Source organism: Sus scrofa, chromosome 1 (genome assembly GCF_000003025.6).
Source record: "Sus scrofa isolate TJ Tabasco breed Duroc chromosome 1, Sscrofa11.1, whole genome shotgun sequence".
Classification (NCBI taxonomy): domain Eukaryota; kingdom Metazoa; phylum Chordata; class Mammalia; order Artiodactyla; family Suidae; genus Sus; species Sus scrofa.
In genome coordinates this window covers 17,326,941-17,346,226 of record NC_010443.5, presented here as the reverse complement: position 1 = coordinate 17,346,226, position 19,286 = coordinate 17,326,941, and the positions used below count along the sequence as shown (strand labels likewise).

Genomic DNA, 19,286 nt, shown 5'->3' with positions numbered 1-19,286 from the left:
AGCACATTACCTATTAAAATGCCATATCTACTTTGTGGGAAATTTCAAAAATGTAACATGTAGATGAAAAAAATACCATTGCAGAGGCTTTTCTGTTGTACTTAAATCAAATCAAACCCTGGAGGGAACCGCATTCCCCCTTATTTACATGAGTGAGGGTTTCTTATTGTTATTTTTGCTGGGTTTTAAATATTTGTTTGATGTAATTATCAGTTTAAATCCCCAAGAAGAACATAGAAGGTAAGGGGGCTGCTGTGGGGAAGTGGAGATTAAAAGGGAAAAAGGAAAGAAAGAGGAGAGAGACAGAGAGGGGTGGGGTGGGGCTCTATCTGCTCTATGGCCAATTTCATAAACTTAGAGTTGTACTTCCTTCCAGGGTTTCTTTGGGGTGTCCTTTGCATGGTAATTCTGGGTGCAGTGCTGATTTGCCTTTGCCTGTCCATTGTGGTTTCACTGTACAGAACATAGCCTGACTTCCTCTCACTGTAGAAGCTCTTACTGAAATCACACACGGTGTCACTTGGTGGTAATATTAAGTAGAACCATATGAAATTGCCATCACTCAACCTTGGGAGCCATCGCACTTTTAAAACAAATCTCATGTACACTCGCCAAAATTAAATCCCATATATCACGCATAGATGGGTGGGTCTTGTCCATAAATGAGATAAGTGGGTGAAGTCCCTGGGCCTGGGCCTGCCACCCAGGAGCCCCTTCATGTAGGGTAGTCATGTGTGTTAGGGCAGGTTTTCCTGTAGCATAACATTTGTAAAAGCATAGAAGTATTCTCATTTGTGTATTTATGTCAGAAGAAATCAACTCAACTGTCTCTCAGAGATATAGTTGGAAACAAAATGGGAAAATATACCAAAAAGAGGTAGCAATAGGGTAACAAGTAATAACAATATGGCATTTCAGCTCTGAACTTTGATCCGCTGGCTATGAATTAGGTGTCACAGATAGAAGATGGATTTAGTGAATTTGAGTCCTGTGGTGTTTGTGGAGCTGGGGTGCTGTGGACAGGCTTGTCGCTAATGCCAGGAAAGGCGGCAGGTGTGTGCACAGCTCAGGGCATCTGCTGCAGGCTGCCCCTAGCACCAGTTCTGGTGGTGACTGGAACTCTACCACTCCTGCCTGGTACAACTCTCTGAGGTTTGTCATTGGCAAGAGAACTGGTGTTAGTATTGGAGAGGCCACCTTGACACCTGCTTCTGCAGAGCTGGAAAGATTTATTTTTTGAGTAACCCCTTCTCCTGCTCCTGGACCTTCAAAAAGTTGATCCTTTGGACTTCCTGCACGCCTGTGCCAATACTAAGCTGTCTGAATAATAAGGGACATTTATTGAGCGCTTTCTGTGTGCCAGCTGCTTTTCCAAACACTAGATTTTATGTTCCTTTTAATATGTCATCTTCAGAATAGCCACCAAAGGCAGGCACTGAGACTGCCCTCATTTCACAAATGAGAAAACTCTGACAGACACAAAGAGGGGAAGTAATTTACTCATGGTCACTGAGCCAGCTGGCCGGGGACCAGAATTAAGTCTGAGTAGCCCGACTTCTCTACATCCAGGTCTCCACGCTGCTCCCACGCCATCTCTCAGCCCCCAGCTCTGGAGCCTTGAAAAAGCCAGGAGAGTTACAATCCATCATCTAGTCTCACGCTTGTAACTTGAGTTTTGAGTCCTTATCCAGGGCCTGGATGCCCCTAGACACGGTGAAATTGAAGGCCAAGGCAGTGCTCTTCATCTGCCCATTTCTGTGTCTTTTCCTAAAGCTGATACCCACCCACTCTCTTTATTCCAGCTCATCTGCAACCTGCTAATGACTCCTTAGCTTTTCAGCTTCTAACGTACCTTCCCATACTCTTTTCACTTACTTTTATCCTCTCAAGAGCCTTGTAATAGATGTTATGAAGATAGGGAGGCACTGTTACAGGAGAGGAAACTGAGACTCGGAGAGATAAAGGAATGCCCACAGTTGCAAAGATGGTGAGTGGCAGAGCCAGGGTTGGAGTCTAGGGCATCAGTCTGTGTTCTTGGCATTAAGTCATCCCATATCCTACCTCCTTCTTCCCATCAAAATCTCCGTTTCTTCCGTATTCTGATTCCAGCTGGGCAAAATAGATAAAGGTCAATTATGTGCAGCAAATCGTACACCAGATGATGATGGAATGAGCACATCTTGATTGTCATTCTCCCAAGAGGAGGACAATTATAATTTCAAGTCAGAGGCAAATGGGAGAGGTGATGCTCTAAACCCACAGAGCCAAGTCCAGGCTGGGTTTCAGGTCTTGGGTCAGGCACAGACAAGAGTCAGGACTGCCCTCGGCACAGTCTAAGGTGGCCTCTTGGGAAGCCTTTGTCATATTTCCCTCCAGACTCCTTAGCAGATGCTGTCTTGCCAGAATCAGGAAGTAGAGCTACATATGTCATGGGCATGTGTGAACCAGCTGGTTCCGAACTTAAATGTCACAAGGAAGTATTGGAATCACCAGTGACAGCACCAAAAATGGACTCTGTAAAATTTCCAGATCACTGTTGCGTCCTTAACTTCCCCAAAGCACCTAAAGACTGTGGGTAGAGAGGGGCCTCCGCACACCACTGTGGACACCTGGGCTAAATGTGAAAGCGTGATCTGCTTTTACAGAGGAGTCCGCTGTTGGGCTGCCCTGCCACCAGGCTGTGCCTCTCGTCTCTGCCCCATCACCTCATCCCTGGAAGTGGAGCATTGACTGTATCCGGAAGAGGTTGCGATTTTTACTTCTGCCAACATCAGCACCCTTGGCCTCCATTAGTTAGAGGTCCTGAGGAAGGAGCAGGAAACGCTCATGATATTCGCACACTGCTTCTGGTCTGGCCGGTATCTGCCAGACCCAGAGACCCTGCTCGTCAACTCCCTTGAAAGATCTGGGAATCTTATTGAGTGAATATGTTTGTGATGCAAGCAATGGAGTAACTTTGGACCGGATATAGGGTTTTGTTTTGTTTTGTTTTTTTTAATAAATTTTTTTGGAGTATAGTTGACTTACAATGTTGTGTTAATTTCAGGTGTTCAGCAAAGTGAATCAATTGGACAGGATATAGTTTTGAATGACTCTCCCTACCACCATCTCCTTGACATCTGAGTCAATCTTATGTTGTATTTCATAGTAGCCATTCTTTTCTCCTTTGTAACCATACTTCCCATCTGTCGGGAAAGTGAGAAACTTCTGGAATGTTAAAGCCCTCTTCCCAATCATCTTTCCCCCCTCTAGAGCAAGCCGCCCTCTCCCTTTATCTCTGACATTTAGCCACACACTGGCATCCCAGTCCCAGTTGGTATATTTAACGCCATCCCACTGTTCCAGGGCACTTGGTATTTTTTCCTTTTCACAATTCAATTGGCAGAGAGCTGCCGTGCTCCAAAGTTTCCTTATAATTAAAGGGACGCAGCCAGTCAGGATCACTACACCCAGAGTTTGACCTACTTCTTTTCTCACATCTGTTCACATAACACATGCAGAAAAGAACTCAATTTTCCTGCCAGCAAGTCCAAACCTTTCCACTGGGCTCTGGAAGTCTTGGCTGGATACCTGGCTCCAGGGAAGGCTTCAAGAGCTGGAATCCTTGAGACGAAATGGAACACTCCATGGGGCTGCTTGCGTGTCCAGGCCCTTAAATGCCCTTGCTGCTTCGAAGTAGGGCCTGCCTTGGTGGCGATGTCTGTCTTGGAGCACCCAGTTCCCTAACTTTTTGTGTTAGGCTTGTCAGATGGGGACCATTTGTCGTTGCCTTTAGAAGCTACGACCCTTTATGGCGTTTCCTCCCCCAGACTTCTCCCTCAGTGATTTAATTACTTAAATGGCATATGTACCAATTAAAAAAAAAAAAATCACTGTCAGCCACATGGCATTCATTGCATCCTGACTATAAAAAGCCAACCAGACTCAACAGGAGGGCCTTTCAGAAGGGGGAACAATTCTAATTCTTTAGCTTCTGAGGATTGCACTTGCAAACTGGGAAGGATAATTATCTTTAGAGGCTAAATATCCTTAAATATAGGAATAATGATGGGCTTAGAGTTTCCAAATGGTATTTTCTAGTAGGTCTGTTAAGGTTTTTGGTCTATGAAGATATTAGGGCGGGGGCGAGGAGAAAACACATCTGAAATCTTTTACCATTAAGCTTGTGTGAAACCGTACACTTGTTCAGTTTGGTTGTTTTCTTTTCTACGTACGTTTAGTTGAGTGGGAGCCAGGTTTATGGCGAGCGAGTGGGTGAGTGTGGGGGGCGGACCGCTGTGGTTGCCCTGAGGGCTAGCTAATTTTTTTGCAGGGCAGGGGGCTTCAAGACAAATCTGAGCTGTGAGAGAGTGCCAAGGTGTGATGACAGGAGACCGTGACCGTGTCTGTGTTGATTCCCTCCAGGCGGGGAGGAACAGGTGTTCGAGAATCCCCCGGTCCCCGACGAAAGGTCCGCCCTTTACTCCGGAGTGCACAAGAAGCCGTTTTTCTTTGATGCCTCTCCTGAGAAACCTCCGGAAGATGAAGCGGACTCTCTCACCCCTTCTCCATCATCCAGCAGCCTGGACACCTGGGGAGCTGGCCGGAAGCTGGTCAAGACCTTCAGCAGAGGAGAGAGCCGGGGGCTGATCAAGCCCCCCAAGAAGATGGGAACGTTCTTCTCCTACCCCGAAGAAGACAAGGCCCAGAAGGTGTCCCGCTCCCTCACCGAGGGGGAGATGAAGAAGGGCCTCGGGTCCCTGAGCCACGGGGTAAGTACCGATGGGGTTTGCTTCTATGACAGCCACCGTCGTCGGCACCACCTGCTGGTGTCCCTGGAGGAGGTTCAGAGCGTCCGGAAGCAGATCCGCTTGAAGAAGACGGACGCTAATTATTCCTGTTCCCGAGCTTTCCTCTGCCAGCGTCCCTCCAGAAAAGGCGTGACCAGCAGCACCTGTGACCTGCAGCTGCTCCGGCCGAAGCCCAAAGGGGGCGGAGGCTGCGGCGGCCCCGGCCGGAGGGGGCGCGGGCGCCCCGCGGTCAGCGAGTTCAATGTCACGTACGTGGTGGAGCGCAGCCTGTACAGCCACCTGAACCTGACCCAGCTAGTGCGTCCTGCCGCCGACAGGACCCTGAGCAAGGCTGAGAAGCAGGACCTGAGGCGGTGCTTGCTGGAGGAGGAGGAGGAAGCCAAGAGGAAGTGGGCCGCCACGGTGGACCGCTGTACTAAAAGGGTTCTCTTGAGAATCCACCAGAAGTCCGTGAGTCACAGAGAGACGGTCACGGGGACGGCCTTGTCATTTCTGTGAAGTGCCGTCAAGCATTATGGCCTTTCTTGCTGAGCCTGGCATCCTTCCCCCATCCCCGTGGTCCCCGCCCCACCATCATCGCCTCCATTCCTAACCCGCTTTCCTTGAGCCATGGCTTCTCCCTCTCTCCCCTTTGTCCTCCTGACAGTTGAAGCTTTTTCATTAAAACTAAACACTGAAGCCGATCCAGAGAGGGTTCTCTCAGAATACAGGGGTGGGGTCTGGCCTCCTAGAAGTGGCTGTCTTGAGTCCCAGCCATCATGTCACTTGACCTCAGAGAAGCTGATTCAAAACAGAAGGACGTTTTGCCCTTGAAAGAGATGCATTTTCTCTCAGTTGATTAAAGCTATAGGAGCGGTCTCATCATTCTCATCACCCATTTGGTGCTTTGGAAAATGCTGGAAAGTATATTTCTTCTATTACTAAGGGCCGATGGAAAGTTCTTAAATCTAAAGGGGAAAAACAAAATCAGAGCTGTTTTTCTTTTACTTGAGTAGATTTGATGTGCTTATCTTTTTAAACAAAAGGCTCAGCATTTAGAAAAGTCCCCCACTGCCCCATGGATTTTTCTGTACATAGCTAGGAATAAAGTACTTACTGCTAAATAATTAAATGGTCTTCAGCTTTATTACTGAATTATTGGAGACCTGGTACAGTTTATTTTCAGGGCAAGACATATTGAACTTGAGAATCTAGGTATTTAACATCCCAAATTCCCACCCAACTTTTAGTTTGCACAGGCGCCCGTATAAGTGGCACCGTGCAAGGAGGCACTGTGGGCTTGCTGGCTTCGCTAGCCGTTGGCACCTTGCTTATTTGTAGACTGGGGCTGCTGGCCTCTCCCCTTTTAAAGGTCTGAAGGAATAACCTATACTGCCACCTCCTGTGGTGGCTTCTCCTAGAATATTCCTTCGCATTATAAGATGTTCTTCTCCAGATGATTGCTGTCATTTAAACTGATTCAGTCAGGTTCTGCTTCTGTGGAAATGAGACTGACTGATGAATAACATCCTTTTTTATTTTTGGTCTTTTTTTGCCGTTTCTTGGGCCTCTCCCAGGCTGAGGGTCGAATCGGAGCTGTAGCCACTGGCCTACACCAGAGCCACAGCAACTCGGGATCTGAGCCATGTCTGCAACCTACACCACAGCTCACGGCAATGCCAGATCCTTAACCTACTGAGCGAGGCCAGGGTTCGAACCCGAAACCTCATGGTTCCTAGTCAGATTTGTTAACCACTGAGCCACGACGGGAACTCCTGAATAACATCCTTAAAATGAACTTCTCTGTTCTGAAAGGATGCTTAGGTCTGTACCAGCCCTTAGGTTTCCCAAATATTCCCACATGTGTTGCCTTTCTTACTGGATCTTACTTTCTCTCTTTTTTGTCCCATTGTTGTAAATCTTGCAACACTTTTAATATTATCACTAACAGCTTTTCCTCTGGCTCTTTCTCCATCATGGCAACAGTTTGTGTTTGTCTTTGTTGTAACATAACAATTCTTTGTATCACTCATTCAGTTCTCACCCACAGATCTTTTTTGTAAAATCTTGTGGCTACCCAGTGTTGGTGTGATTTGCTTTTTGAGAGGTGTTCGTCTGCCTCTGTACCTTTGACACGGTCTTGATAGAACAGTTCCATCTCTACTCTGTGAACTGATGGCTCATCCCCATGAGTTGAGATCACGTAAGACTGAGAATTTTTCCAATTGAGTGCCTTGAGTGGCTCATGTGTTCCTCATATTCTTTGCTGCTGTATTAATGATATAACTTCAAGAGGACTTTCTCGCTAGAGGTCCTATTTCCAAGATTTGTGCCCTTGTGGGCCGTCGTACCCACATTGAGGGACATTGAGTGTGGACATTTGGACAGACTTGTTTTCATGTGCCAGTTTCAACCCTTGTCAAAGTGGCACTCTCTATAGCCTCCATCCCAAGTAATCCGCTTGAGGCTGGATATTTTTTAAGGGCTATGAACTTGAGGCAGTACTGGACAGTTTCAATACTTGCTGAAATATATGTTCAGTTCCAAATTAGAAATGTATGCATACCATTTCTCATAAGCATAATTGTACAATTAAGAAAACAAAATTTAATTTTCTACTTATTCAGAGAACCTAGGGGAAAATAAGTGTTTTAACAACAGAAAGAGGTTTTTCTGGGGTTTTTTTTTTCTTAAGGGATTAAGATAAAATCTTTTTGCTTGGTTTACTTCAGGTTTTTTCCCTTCTTGTCATATCTCTTTCATTTTACTGAAAAGTGTCGTGCCCTTTATTCTTGAACCTTGATCTTTTTGTCTTTCAAAAAATTCCATATTTGCTTGATGAAACCTCAGGGAAATGACAATGCTTTGCACTCACTGGAAACCGTCACTTGTCTTGCTTTTTATTTGGTCATTCAGTTTTCGTTTGGGGGAAGAGACATGCATGACATTTCGGAATTTTGCCCGTTAAAAAAAAATTCAGCCCTCCCCCCACCAAAAAACATGTCTTCAACTGCATGCCCATTCCATTGACTGGCTCTCCTCATCCACAAGCATCTCTCTAGAATGTTCTTATAATTATCTGTGCAGGAGATGGTCGAACTTGAAAAAACTCATTTAGGCTTCGTTTATATAGCCCGCCAAAGTCAAAGATTGGTCTGCCCTCTCCTACTATTCTCTCTACCGTCTGTTTTCTCTGTTGTAAGCGTGCTGCTTTGGTAACTCCTTAATATTCCAGAAAAAAGCTTGAGATTAGTTCAAGCAGTGCCAACTGTTATATTTTATTCATCCTCCTTTGAAAAAGAAGAATCGGTTCCAAATATCTCAGCATATCACTGGGAGAGGTTTTAGTTGTTAGTTATGAAAACCAGTCCATTCTTTACTCTCAGCTTATTTTAGGAATAAATGCATGTAGCAGGCATATGAAGACATAAACGAGCTTCTAATTTATTGCAGTTATCGTTTCCACATAAATTCTTTGTCAGTTATTTCATATGCATCAGAAATAACATGCTGGGCTTCAGGGCTGCAGTTGATGCTGGAATTCAAAGCAGGAAAGCACAAAAGCCATCAAATGATGAGGCATCTGGACGCCATACTGTGTCTGCGGAGCCCTGAGTCACAGGAAAAAACTCGAATAAAATCACTGCCTTTGCAAAAATGAGAAAATGTATTTGGCACTATAAACTGGAAAGAGAAAGTTGAAGTTAAAGCTTAGTCCTGAGAGATGGTCATAGCACTGGTTGCAGATGAGGGAATTTGATGAGTGTTTTGTATACAGGATCTTTCTGTTTTTATAGAGATAGGTCCACTTCAGTTGACTGTAAGGGAAATCAGATTGTCTATTGATGTTTCACATAAAATTAGAATAACTCTCCTTTGAAATCGTGTCCATGGTGGATTACTTAAACCAGCAGCAACAGCTTTGGTGAAGGAGAAAAACAGCTGCGTGATATCCTGAATGCTGGTTATCCCGCCGAGCCTCCTGCGGCACTTCTGCCTCTCTTGGCTTCTCCTTCTGCCACACCTGCCCTCTCTCTATTTTTGGCCCATTCCTGGGATGGCTCTGGTTTACAGGGGAAGCTCCCAGAATGTAAGGCCCAGAAGTAAGCCCAGTTCTTCATTTGCACATTTAGCCTGTTGCCTAAGCCTAAACTTGAACGCAGCAATTGTCAAGACAAGCTACCAAATTCTCAGTGTGGTGTTTTCAGTAATGAAAGAAACCAGCATTCCTAGAGTGAGGCTTTGTACCAGGCAGTGTGCTAGAAGCCTCAAATCTAGAATATAGATAGTATTTTACTAGTGAAGAAACCAAAGCTCAGAGAGTTTAAGTACTTTAACTGTGGTCACACAGCAAGTTAAATGGCAGAACCAGTCTTTGGGTTTTTTGTCTTTTGGGTTTTTTTTTGTCTTTTTGCCATTTCTTGGGCCACTCCCACGGCATATGGAGGTTCCCAGGCTAGGGGTCAAATCGGAGCTATAGCCACCAGCTTACACCAGAGCCACAGCAACTTGGGATCTGAGCCGTGTCTGCAATCTACACCACAGCTCACGGCAACGTCAGATCCTTAACCCACCGAGCAAGGCCTGGGATTGAACCCAAAACCTCATGGTTCCTAGTCGGATTCATTAACCACTGAGCCATGATGGGAACTCCCAGTCTTTGGTTTTGTATGATTCCAAAAACCTAGGTATTTTTTTCCCCTAGATGTTTCTGCTTTCTCAGTTATACATATGTGTGTGTATTTTAAATAAGCAATGTTTATAGTATAAATTGACTTTCCTGTCCATTTCTTCCATGTATTAGTAGTTAATTAGAGTTCTCTGAGAAACAAATCTGTTATTGAGATTTTATTACCAATTTCTTAAAAAGAGAATCAGTTGTAACAAAAGTTGGTGTGCTTTGAATTTCTCCTTGTTCTTAAAGATTTGGGGTCAGGGGGAGGTGGTGCTTGAGTAGCTTTTGCTCGAAAAACAACAGAGAATTCAAACCAAGTTCTGGAAAAATTAAAGCCCTGAAACATAAGCAGTTCCAGAAAGTTTGAAAGCAGCCGAAAGGACAATCAAGGCATTCTTTATAACATCAGTGTTTTCCCTATTGAAATGAAGGAAGTGCGGTCAAAGACAGTCCCAGAATCAAACTTTTTCTTTCTGGGCAAATGTGGTGTCTTTCCTTCCTACAGTCTGAGGAAAGGGGTCATAAGGAATTCAGTTGGGCAGTTAGATGGGAAAGTTATCAGCATTTTTGGCGAGGTCAGGGAAGCAATGACTGAGTAATCCTCTGGCCTGATTAGACTCTATTGTAAACATAACCTTTTCCCCTCCATCTCAGCAATGTAAAACTAAACAAAACAAGAGTCTTCGAAAAGCCTGCTGTCGGAGGCAGGGCTATAGGACTTCAGATCTGGATTCCCGAGACCCCTCTGAGCAAGGGGTTCTCTAATGAGTTTTCCCTCATTATCACTGCTATATGCAGCCAATATTAAGGGGACTGGAAGGGGATTCTGTTGCTAAGAGACAGGGAATCTTAGCGCACTTCACACAGGTATGTTTATTGTTGTTGCATTTTTTTTTTTTTTTTAAACCACTGGATTTTTGTTAAGGGGATTCTGAACCTCTGGTGTAGGCACAGTTCCAGTGGCCTGTGGAAATGCAAAATGAGTGACGTCTCCTGATAACATAAGTCATGGATTTTTTTTTTTCTTCATCATTCCTCATTCCGTACGTCCATCGCGTAACTTTTTGTGACTCCGTGATGTCTTGCACGAGGGAAACGTGTTGGGTGGCTGCACTGCTGGCCACCGTAAGCATAACCGGATTATTCCCACCCTGCCCTCTCCTTTCCACAGAGAACCTGCAGTTTTGGAGGCTTCGACTTGACAAATCGTTCCCTACACATCGGCAGTAATACTTCAGACCCCGTGGTGAGTGAGCATCAGAGCACAGCAAAGGGTTTGTTTGGATCAAGTGATGTGGTTGACGCAGTTTCGCATTTGGTATCTTTGAGAGTCACTGCTGGGTAATGACACTGCTCCTCGGGAATCCTAAGTCACACTGGGAGAGAAGTCCTGTTTCCCCACCTCAGTCCCCTTACTGTTGCCCCCGAAGTGAAATGACGACCACCTGCAGCTTCCCTCTCCCTCTTGGCAGTAGCCGCATTTCTTTGATGGCTTGGTTTCCAGGGTTCTTGGAGTCACAAGTGCAGATGAGCTTGGTTTCTATGGTGTTGGTCATTGGTGCACACGTGCTTTTTGTCCACACCAGTTGCAAGTGGATGGGGCTGTTACACACAGGTAGTGCCATAGGATGAAGCCCTGGGATTTGGGTTCCAAGAGTATGCGCCAACATTTCTGAAAGCCAGCTTTGTCACAGGCCAGGTGCGTAGCCCTACCTTAAGCCTAGGTCTTTCTGATTTGAAGTGTCCTAAAGTGGACCCAGTCCTTGTGGGGCAGAGCAAACCAGACTTCTCAGGGCCAAGGTTACTGCTTCCTCAGACCTGTCTCTGGATGGTAATCTAGGGACAGACCTCTGAGGTACCCAAGTTCTCCCTAAGGCTTGCTGTCTGAGGTCCCAAGGATGTAGGTGTATTTTCCATACAGTTTTGTTTCCCCCTGGTGCATTTTGTCATGAAACTGTGAAATTAGGATTCTGTGCTTTCCACTTGTCATATCACATGTCAGCTGAAGAACTCATCTTTGTGGAAGTGTTTAAGAATTTCCTGGAGGAATAAATCTATTTTATTTGGATATCAAATTGTATTGATTTGTAAACCAAAAATGTCCTGGAGTCAGTCTTTTAAAAAAATGAAAGTGTGATTTTTTTTTTTTGTCTTTCCTGGGGGAAATGTTTGTTTGTTTCAATGCAAAATAGAATGAGGTGACCGCAATCTAACTGGTTCAGAAAAGGAAATTTTCACACTCTTACTTAGGGTCTGAGCACAGGAAATGATATAAATCCTACCAGATGCTGGACATCTCATAATTGAGATTTGCTGTTTTGTTCTTACCACTTTCCTAGGGTGATTAGCTGTATAATCTTTCCCTTCCTCCAAACTGCTGGGATTAAGTGAGCGTTGGTTCATCTAAGTCACTATTGATGAAATACAGTCCCTTTGGGTGTTTAAAATGATGGGGGGAAAATAATAGAAGAATATACTAAGATTGAAGAAAGTAAAGTGACTTACATCCCACTTCAAACAAACAATAAACAAAAGCCCCTTAGTCAGTAGCTTTTAATTTTTAATTGAAAAGATAAATAACCTAGCAGTGAATTAATATAAGGAAAAAGTGAAGGTCCCGAGGCATGCCCATGTTTTTCTGAGAGGTCGAACATTCAGGATTTGAATAATAAAACCTGTTTGGGAGCCTCATTTTCTGTGATTAAAGATGCTTATAACCTTTTGTTTTGCAGGGTAAAGAAGGAGATTTTGTGTACAAAGAAGTAATCAAATCACCCACTGCCTCCCGCATCTCTCTTGGGAAAAAAGTGAAATCAGTGAAAGAGACCATGAGGAAGAGAATGTCTAAAAAATACAGCAGCTCTGTCTCTGAGCAGGTATGTGAGGGCCAGGCAAAAAGCCCCCTTGGTTCCTCCCGACGACAAGAAAAGCCGAGCACGGTCAATCTGAGATTTTACATGGTACTATACACATGCATTGACCTTAACAGGCTCCAGGACCATGCTTAGTTTATGTGGACAAACACTGGATTCAGCAAATATTTATTAATCACTTAGGTGCTGGGCATACAGAGCAGGCCCTGCCTTCTAGATATAGTGAAAGAAAACACAGCCATGTAAAGAAATGATTTTTCTTTAATGCAGTAAAAGCACTAACTACAAATTAGAACACAAAGGAAGGATTTTCTTTTCTAATGTAGCCCTTGCTCCAAAATGGGCGTCCCTGGGATCAAACCAAAAAAGGACAATCATGTTTTCTTAGACAGCAGACTTCTTTCTCTCTCTCTCTTTTTTTCCCTTATCAAAGAAATGCAGTGTTAGGTCGTTCTAGAAGCACAGAGCATGTGTGAGAGGTAAACTTAAGGTGCTTCCTGGATGTAGGACTGAACATACTACTGCTGTTTCTGTGAGGGTGTTTTCACTAAGTAGCCCAATCTGCAGCCACTAAGATAACACAGAACTGACACCTCTCCCTTCCCCAATTCTATAATGTCATCACTGGGAACATGACCTGTTTCTGTCTTATTTGTGTGGGTAGAGGGAATAATGACATTTGGAAAGCTGGGCCTGGAGATAATTTTGACCATTAGATTTTTAGAACCCTCTCCGCTGGCACTTTTATAGTGTTCATTGTGTAGTCTATTGAAGTCCCTGTGCGTGAGCTGGTTGTCTACCTGAAATGTGGAGGTGATGCCGCTCTATCTACTGAATAAAACAGCAGGGGAAGCAGACATTTTTGTTCAGCTGCTGCCCTCTGGTGGACACAGAGAGCTAAAAACCAAGCCTCCCTGTGTATTGCTTTGCACACCAGCTAGCCAGCCTCCTGCCCTGTGAGACACACAAAGCCTGTACATCTTCACTTTAGTACAGTGGTTCTCACATACTGTAGGAGGTTGATTTTGCTCTCCCACCAGCCCCCGGGCTTTGGCTGGGGACATTTTCGATAGTTGTAACCGGGTTGGGGTGGGGTGATGTTGGGTGCTACTGACATCTGGTGGATAGAAGTCAGAGATGCCCCTTACAATACACAGAGCAGCCTCCCCCCACAACAAAGAATTGTCCATCCAAATGCCATTCGTGCTCAGGTTGAGAAGCCATGGCTTGTTAGACCTACAGGGGAAGTCTGGGCAGCCTCTAGTGTCTCTTCTCCATGATTGTTTTCCTTGTTCTTTTCATTTCTTGTCCCTGTGGGTGTGGGAGTGACGGTGACTCTGTATTTCTGGCCAGCAGTGACGCAAACTCTGCACTCCTGTGAAACACACATCATGCCAAGGAAAGCAGTGCCTCAAATTTAAAGCACTTTGTTTAGTTGGCTTTTCCCCCAAATTGAAACATCCACCAAAAGCTCTTGTAAACTTACATTCCTAGGCGTTTTCCACTTGATGAATCATGAGCCTCGACCTTTAATGCCGTATGGAGCCTTTTTCTATAATTTCACTAGTATGTAGATATCTCATATTTTTAGTCCTCTGTGTTTTTAAAACAGTCATTTCACATAAACCAAAAAAAAAAAAGAAGGAATCACTGTCATGTTTTTTGGAGAGACAAGTATTACTGATGGAAGGCTTTAATTTCCCCCCTACTTTTTACTAAGTATACCAACTATTCTGGTAAGGATTTGTGTCTGCTCTATTCCTACTCTGTATGCCCAGCTTCTAGAATAGTACCTGCTCTTGCAAGCAATCAATAAAGATGTGATAAATAATTTTCTAAAAGCATTTGTGAACATAGAGTATACAAAGTGTATATTTCCTATGACTGTTTTTCAAAATGTGAGATTTTTTTTTTCAGGAGCATTTTAAAAAGATTTTAATTGGAAAGGTGGCTGATTTTATGATTCAAAAAATGAATGAAAACCTACTCCAGAATTCGCCCTTTGCAGTTTAAGTCACTTCCTAATAATGCTCCCCTGTTTATGGCAGTTGTTGTTCAGGGTATTTGCTTACTCTCCTTATGTATAAAGCAGAAGTGTGTTTTGGGTCAGAAGCTGCCCTTACTGTTGTCCTTAAATGTTTGCAGGGCCCCCGCAGAATCTCAGGCAGAGCCCGTCTGATGATTCGGCACTCTGCAAATAACAGGTTTCGTTTAGATGGTTTAGTGCTCACGTGGCTGTGTAGTATGCCAGAGAGTGTTCTATTTGGGCAAGTAAACCATTCTGGCTATCATTGGCTATCGACATCTCAATGAGCAGGCTCTAGTCACCCTTCATTTGCCAAGCTAATGATACCTAGGCATCCGAGAAGTGAGTAAAACTGCTGAGTCATAACTGTTGACCTTACCATCTAAAAGGGACTTCGCAGCTTTTTACTAACAACACAGAAAAAGAAGTGAAAGAAGGTGAAATCCTAGGGTGACGTATGAAAATTGATTACAGACAGAACAGTGGTATGTTTGCTCTACAGTTGACCCTTGAACAACACGAGCTTGAATTGCACAGGTCCACTGAAAGGTGGATTTTGCTAGAGCACTTCTGGATCTGTGGTTGAATCTGGCAGGTGCAGTACCCCGGATAAGGAGGCCAACTACAAGTTATATTCAGATTTTCAGCTGCAGAGTGGCTCAGCACCCCTAATCTCTGTGTGTTCAAGGGACAGCTATATATCTGGGTCTTAAGTTAGTATTTTATTAGCCAATTTCAATAACTTTGTGATAGAAATATATAAGAATCTGGCCTTTTTTTTTTTTTTGCTTTTTAGGGCCACACCTGCGGCACATGGAAGTTACCAGGCTAGGGGTCCAACCGGAGCTACAGCTGCCTGCGTACACCACAGCCACAGCAACGCAGGATCCGAGCCACATCTGTGATTTACACCAGAGCTCACAGTAACACGGGATCCTTAACCCACTGAGCGAGGCCAGAGATCACACCCGCAACCTCATGGTTCCTGGTTAGATTCGTTTACGCTGCGCCACAGTGGGAACTCCCGGAATCTGGCTTTTTTGTTGTTGTTATTGTATCCATGGCATGTGGAGGTTCCTGGGCCAGGGATTGAACCCATACCTCAGTTGCAGCCTGCCTCACATGGGTTAAGCTGGATCCTTAACCCATGCTGCCACAAGGGGACTTCCACATCTGGCTTTTTTTTAAAAGACAAAAGATACCCTCTTTTTTTTTTTTTTTTAAGTGTAATTATTTCAGACAGGCTTGATGTCCTTTGATAGTACCTTCTGGACACTGCATTATTTGCGGATTATATCGAATCTGCACTTAAAGTCCAGTTTTTTACTGCATAAGGAGTTTGCTCAAAAGTCTCTAAGTCTTTAATGAAATGATCTGTCTACAAGGTAGATAGATTTTTTTTTTTTCAAGAACATCTATTTGAGCATGTAAAATACTTCTTGAGTGCTTAATTAATAGTTACATGAGCCACAACTTTAAAATGAAGAAGGCTATAGATTACAAAGAAGGAGACTATTAGGTGAAGAATCAGACACGGATATAAGAATGGATTTGCTTGACTTTGTTGTGGGCTCGACTGCTGTGAATTACAAAAGGACGCCCGTCCCCTCTGATGAGCTGTAATGTTTCTTGAAACCCATTTCAGGATTCAGGCCTCGACGGAATGCCTGGCTCCCCTCCATCCTCTCAGCCTGACGGCGAACACATGGACAAGCCCAAGCTCAAAGCTGGAGGGTCTGTGGAGAGTCTGCGGAGTTCTCTGAGCGGCCAGAGCTCGATGAGTACGTCCCGTTTGTTTTTTTTTTCTTTTTGCTATTTCTTGGGCCGCTCCCACGGCATATGGAGGTTCCCAGGCTAGGGGTCCAATTGGAGCTGTAGCCACCGGCCTACGCCAGAGCCACAGCAACGTGGGATCCGAGCCGCGTCTGCAACCTACACCATAGCTCACGGCAACGCCGGATCGTTAACCCACTGAGCAAGGGCAGAGACCGAACCCGCAACCTCATGGTTCCTAGTCGGATTCGTTAACCACTGCGCCACGACGGGAACTCCAGTACATCCCGTTTGTAATCGTAGATGATTTCCTTGGAGTCAAAATCAGACTTTTCCTGAGTGTCAGGTTCAGGCAGTTGAAAGGTAAGACGTTTCTACCCGTAAGATGCCCATACGGAGACACACCCGCAAGATACCTGGCCCTGGCATCCTATTTGTTCTGTAGCTGATGCTCAGCAGTGGCACAAGAGGTGAATTTGAGTCGGAAAAGAGAGAAAGCAGGTCAGAGGAAGATCTGGAGCCTGGAGGCGAAGGGGTTGGGGTGGAGGTGGGGCAGCTCACCAGGTGAGCAGCGGAGTCAGAGCAGAGGGCCAGGGTCCTGCCGGGCACACGCTGCTGTCCCGCCCCACCTCAGGGAGCATCCTCCGCCTACAGTTGTAAATAGCGATCCTTGGACCACCGTTTTGTCTTACAGATTTGGGTAGAAATAACCTCATCAGCTCCTTGTCCCCTGCTATTGTCTTTGTCCTTGTGAATCCAGTTCCTTTATTAGCCTTTTATTGGGGTTTAATAAAAGAGAAGACAAATGCTTCTCTTCAGCCTGCAGTCTTTAATCAGAAACATTTTTATGCAGGATTCAACACAGTAATGTGACATTATTTTTCCCTGATGAATTTTGGGCACTGGGAGGTATCAATAATTCTCTTCTGGTTTGACAATGAAAGCCGATATCTTCATAACTTTTATGATTAAAACATTATTGGAATTCCCCGGTGGCTCAGTGGGTTAAGCATCCAGCGTTGTCACTGCTGTGGCGCGGGTTCCATCCCTGGCCGGGGAAATTTCCACATGCTGCAGGAGCAGCCAAAAAAACAACCACCAAAAAACCCCACATTATTATCAGAGCAATAAAGTAGTCAACTAAGAACCAGAAAAATAATAAGAGGAGAGAATTACAATTGTCCCCGAAACAAATGCTGTTCAACCCCTCTCGGTCCAGTGGTGGTGTTAGCCAAACGCTACAGGGGAGGGAACCACGTTTAAACCCACCACTTTAAAAGCACTTGACCTTGGGCAAGTTGACCTCTGAGATTCCTCCTCTGTAAGCTGGGGTCACAAGCAGTAATGCTTAACAGATGGGAGGCCATGAATGTTAAGCGCGGACGGCGTCCTCCATCAGGGAGTCTCTGTGTCACCTGGATTCCCAGGTCAGAAAGGTAACTTGCTCGAATCCCCTGTCCCATTAGAGGGGACAGTCAGGAAACTCAGATTCTCCCCAGGTCTCAGCTCTGGTCCTGACAAATGGCTGTGGCTCGAGACTTCCCTTCTCTGGCCCCTGCCTTCCTAGGCTGTGGCACCTTCGCTGCGTCCGGCTGGCTGTGCAGCCAGTCTCTGTTGACCGCGTTCTGCCTGTTTCTCGTGTCCAGGCGGCCAAACAGTGAGCACCACGGACTCCTCGACCAGCAACAGGGAGAGTGTCAAGTCGGAAGACGGTGACGACGAGGAGCCCCCCTACCGGGGCCCGTTCTGTGGGCGTGCCAGGGTGCACACCGACTTCACGCCCAGCCCCTATGACACAGACTCCCTCAAGCTCAAGGTGCGTGTGTCTGCCTGGCCGTGGAGCCCTTGGGCAGGGTGCCTTGTTTCCGTCAGAGACGTTCTTTCCTCCCAGCTGTGGAATGCTGGGCTGGTGTGGTGCACACTGGCCAGTGTCTCGGCTCCCTTCGGAAACGGGTCTCCTCGGGGGGGAAAAATGAAACAGAGCCGGCCAGCACTTGGGGATCGAGGCGGTGTCATGTTAATCCTTTGTTGCCACCACCTGTTCCTGCTGGCCCTGCTGTCTTCTGCTCTCAGCTTCCTTCTAGAAGTCCTGTCACCCTCCACCTCCAGTCTCTGTGCTTTTGCCACCTGAAGGGACACAACTGGCTTCTCCGTGCGATCGGTGACATTTGTACAGGATAGATGGGGTTCCTCAAAATGTGTGATGCAGTCGCAGGACAGGGGTTGCCACTGACCTGATTGGTGGGCAGTCCTTGCTCTAGGACGTAGGAGCTCTGGGTGAGGGTGGGCATTCAGAGAGCCAGGGGTCCCCCAGCCTCGAGCGCTGGGAGACACTGGGGCACACCATGCTGTGAGGCAGGAGGGCGCAGAGGACGGGGCCCCCGGCCTCCATGGGGTCCAGCGCCACCAAACAGGCTCTGTCTGGCTCTCTGCCAGACCCCCATTATGTAAGGTGACCCGAGGGACCCCTCAGTGTCTTCACATCCATGTGACTAACACATCAGATTGATGATTCATGCTGGGAAGTGGACCCGATGTTAAGATCTTTGTCCCCTGCGCCCCAGAAAGGAGACATCATTGACATAATCAGCAAGCCCCCCATGGGCACCTGGATGGGTCTGCTGAACAACAAGGTGGGCACGTTCAAATTCATCTACGTGGACGTGCTCAATGAGGAAGAGGAGAAGCCCAAGCGCCCCACCAGGAGGAGGAGGAAAGGAAGACGCCCCCAGCCCAAGTCGGTGGAGGAGCTCCTTGATCGCATCAACCTCAAAGTCAGTTCCGTCCTGTTGCGACCCCACCTTGCCTTCCCCTTCGAAACCGAGCGAGTGAGGGCACTTTCAGGGAAGGGCGGGGCGATCCGCGCCATCCAGCAAGGGCGGCCCATTGCTATGAGTACCTGTTATCCTACAGAAGTAGTTACCAGCACTGACGCTGCCCTTGACCTCCTCTGGGGGTGAGAGCGTGAGCCCCAGGTCAGAACTGGCTCCTGGTCCAAAGAGCAGCTTGCCAAGAGCTGTGCACTTCAAGCTCCTACCAGGATGGGCTGTAAGCATCAACGCCGGGCGCCCTGGCCGGTTTCTCAGAGGCCATAAGGGTTCTTCTTTTCCCACCTCTGTCCCACCATGACTCCCAGCATCTCATGGGGTCAGTCCACGTGGTAGGATCTG

The 19,286-nt window shown here is 46.1% G+C and overlaps 1 protein-coding gene across 11 annotated transcripts in view; it reads left to right on the top strand.

The window, feature by feature from the left end:
- SASH1 (SAM and SH3 domain containing 1) overlaps positions 1 to 19,286 on the top strand; it is a 356,754-nt gene that overhangs the window by 316,891 nt on the left and 20,577 nt on the right. For 8 of the 11 annotated variants that reach the window (XM_021072061.1, XM_021072060.1, XM_021072066.1 and 5 more), the window contains 6 exons: positions 4,405 to 5,240; positions 10,616 to 10,690; positions 12,177 to 12,320; positions 15,989 to 16,124; positions 17,763 to 17,932; positions 18,681 to 18,890. In XM_021072061.1, the coding sequence (XP_020927720.1) occupies positions 4,405 to 5,240; positions 10,616 to 10,690; positions 12,177 to 12,320; positions 15,989 to 16,124; positions 17,763 to 17,932; positions 18,681 to 18,890 (1,571 nt within the window). The remainder of the gene's footprint in view (positions 1 to 4,404; positions 5,241 to 10,615; positions 10,691 to 12,176; positions 12,321 to 15,988; positions 16,125 to 17,762; positions 17,933 to 18,680; positions 18,891 to 19,286) is intronic. The other 3 variants (XM_021072069.1, XM_021072072.1, XM_021072094.1) reach the window with 1 other exon arrangement.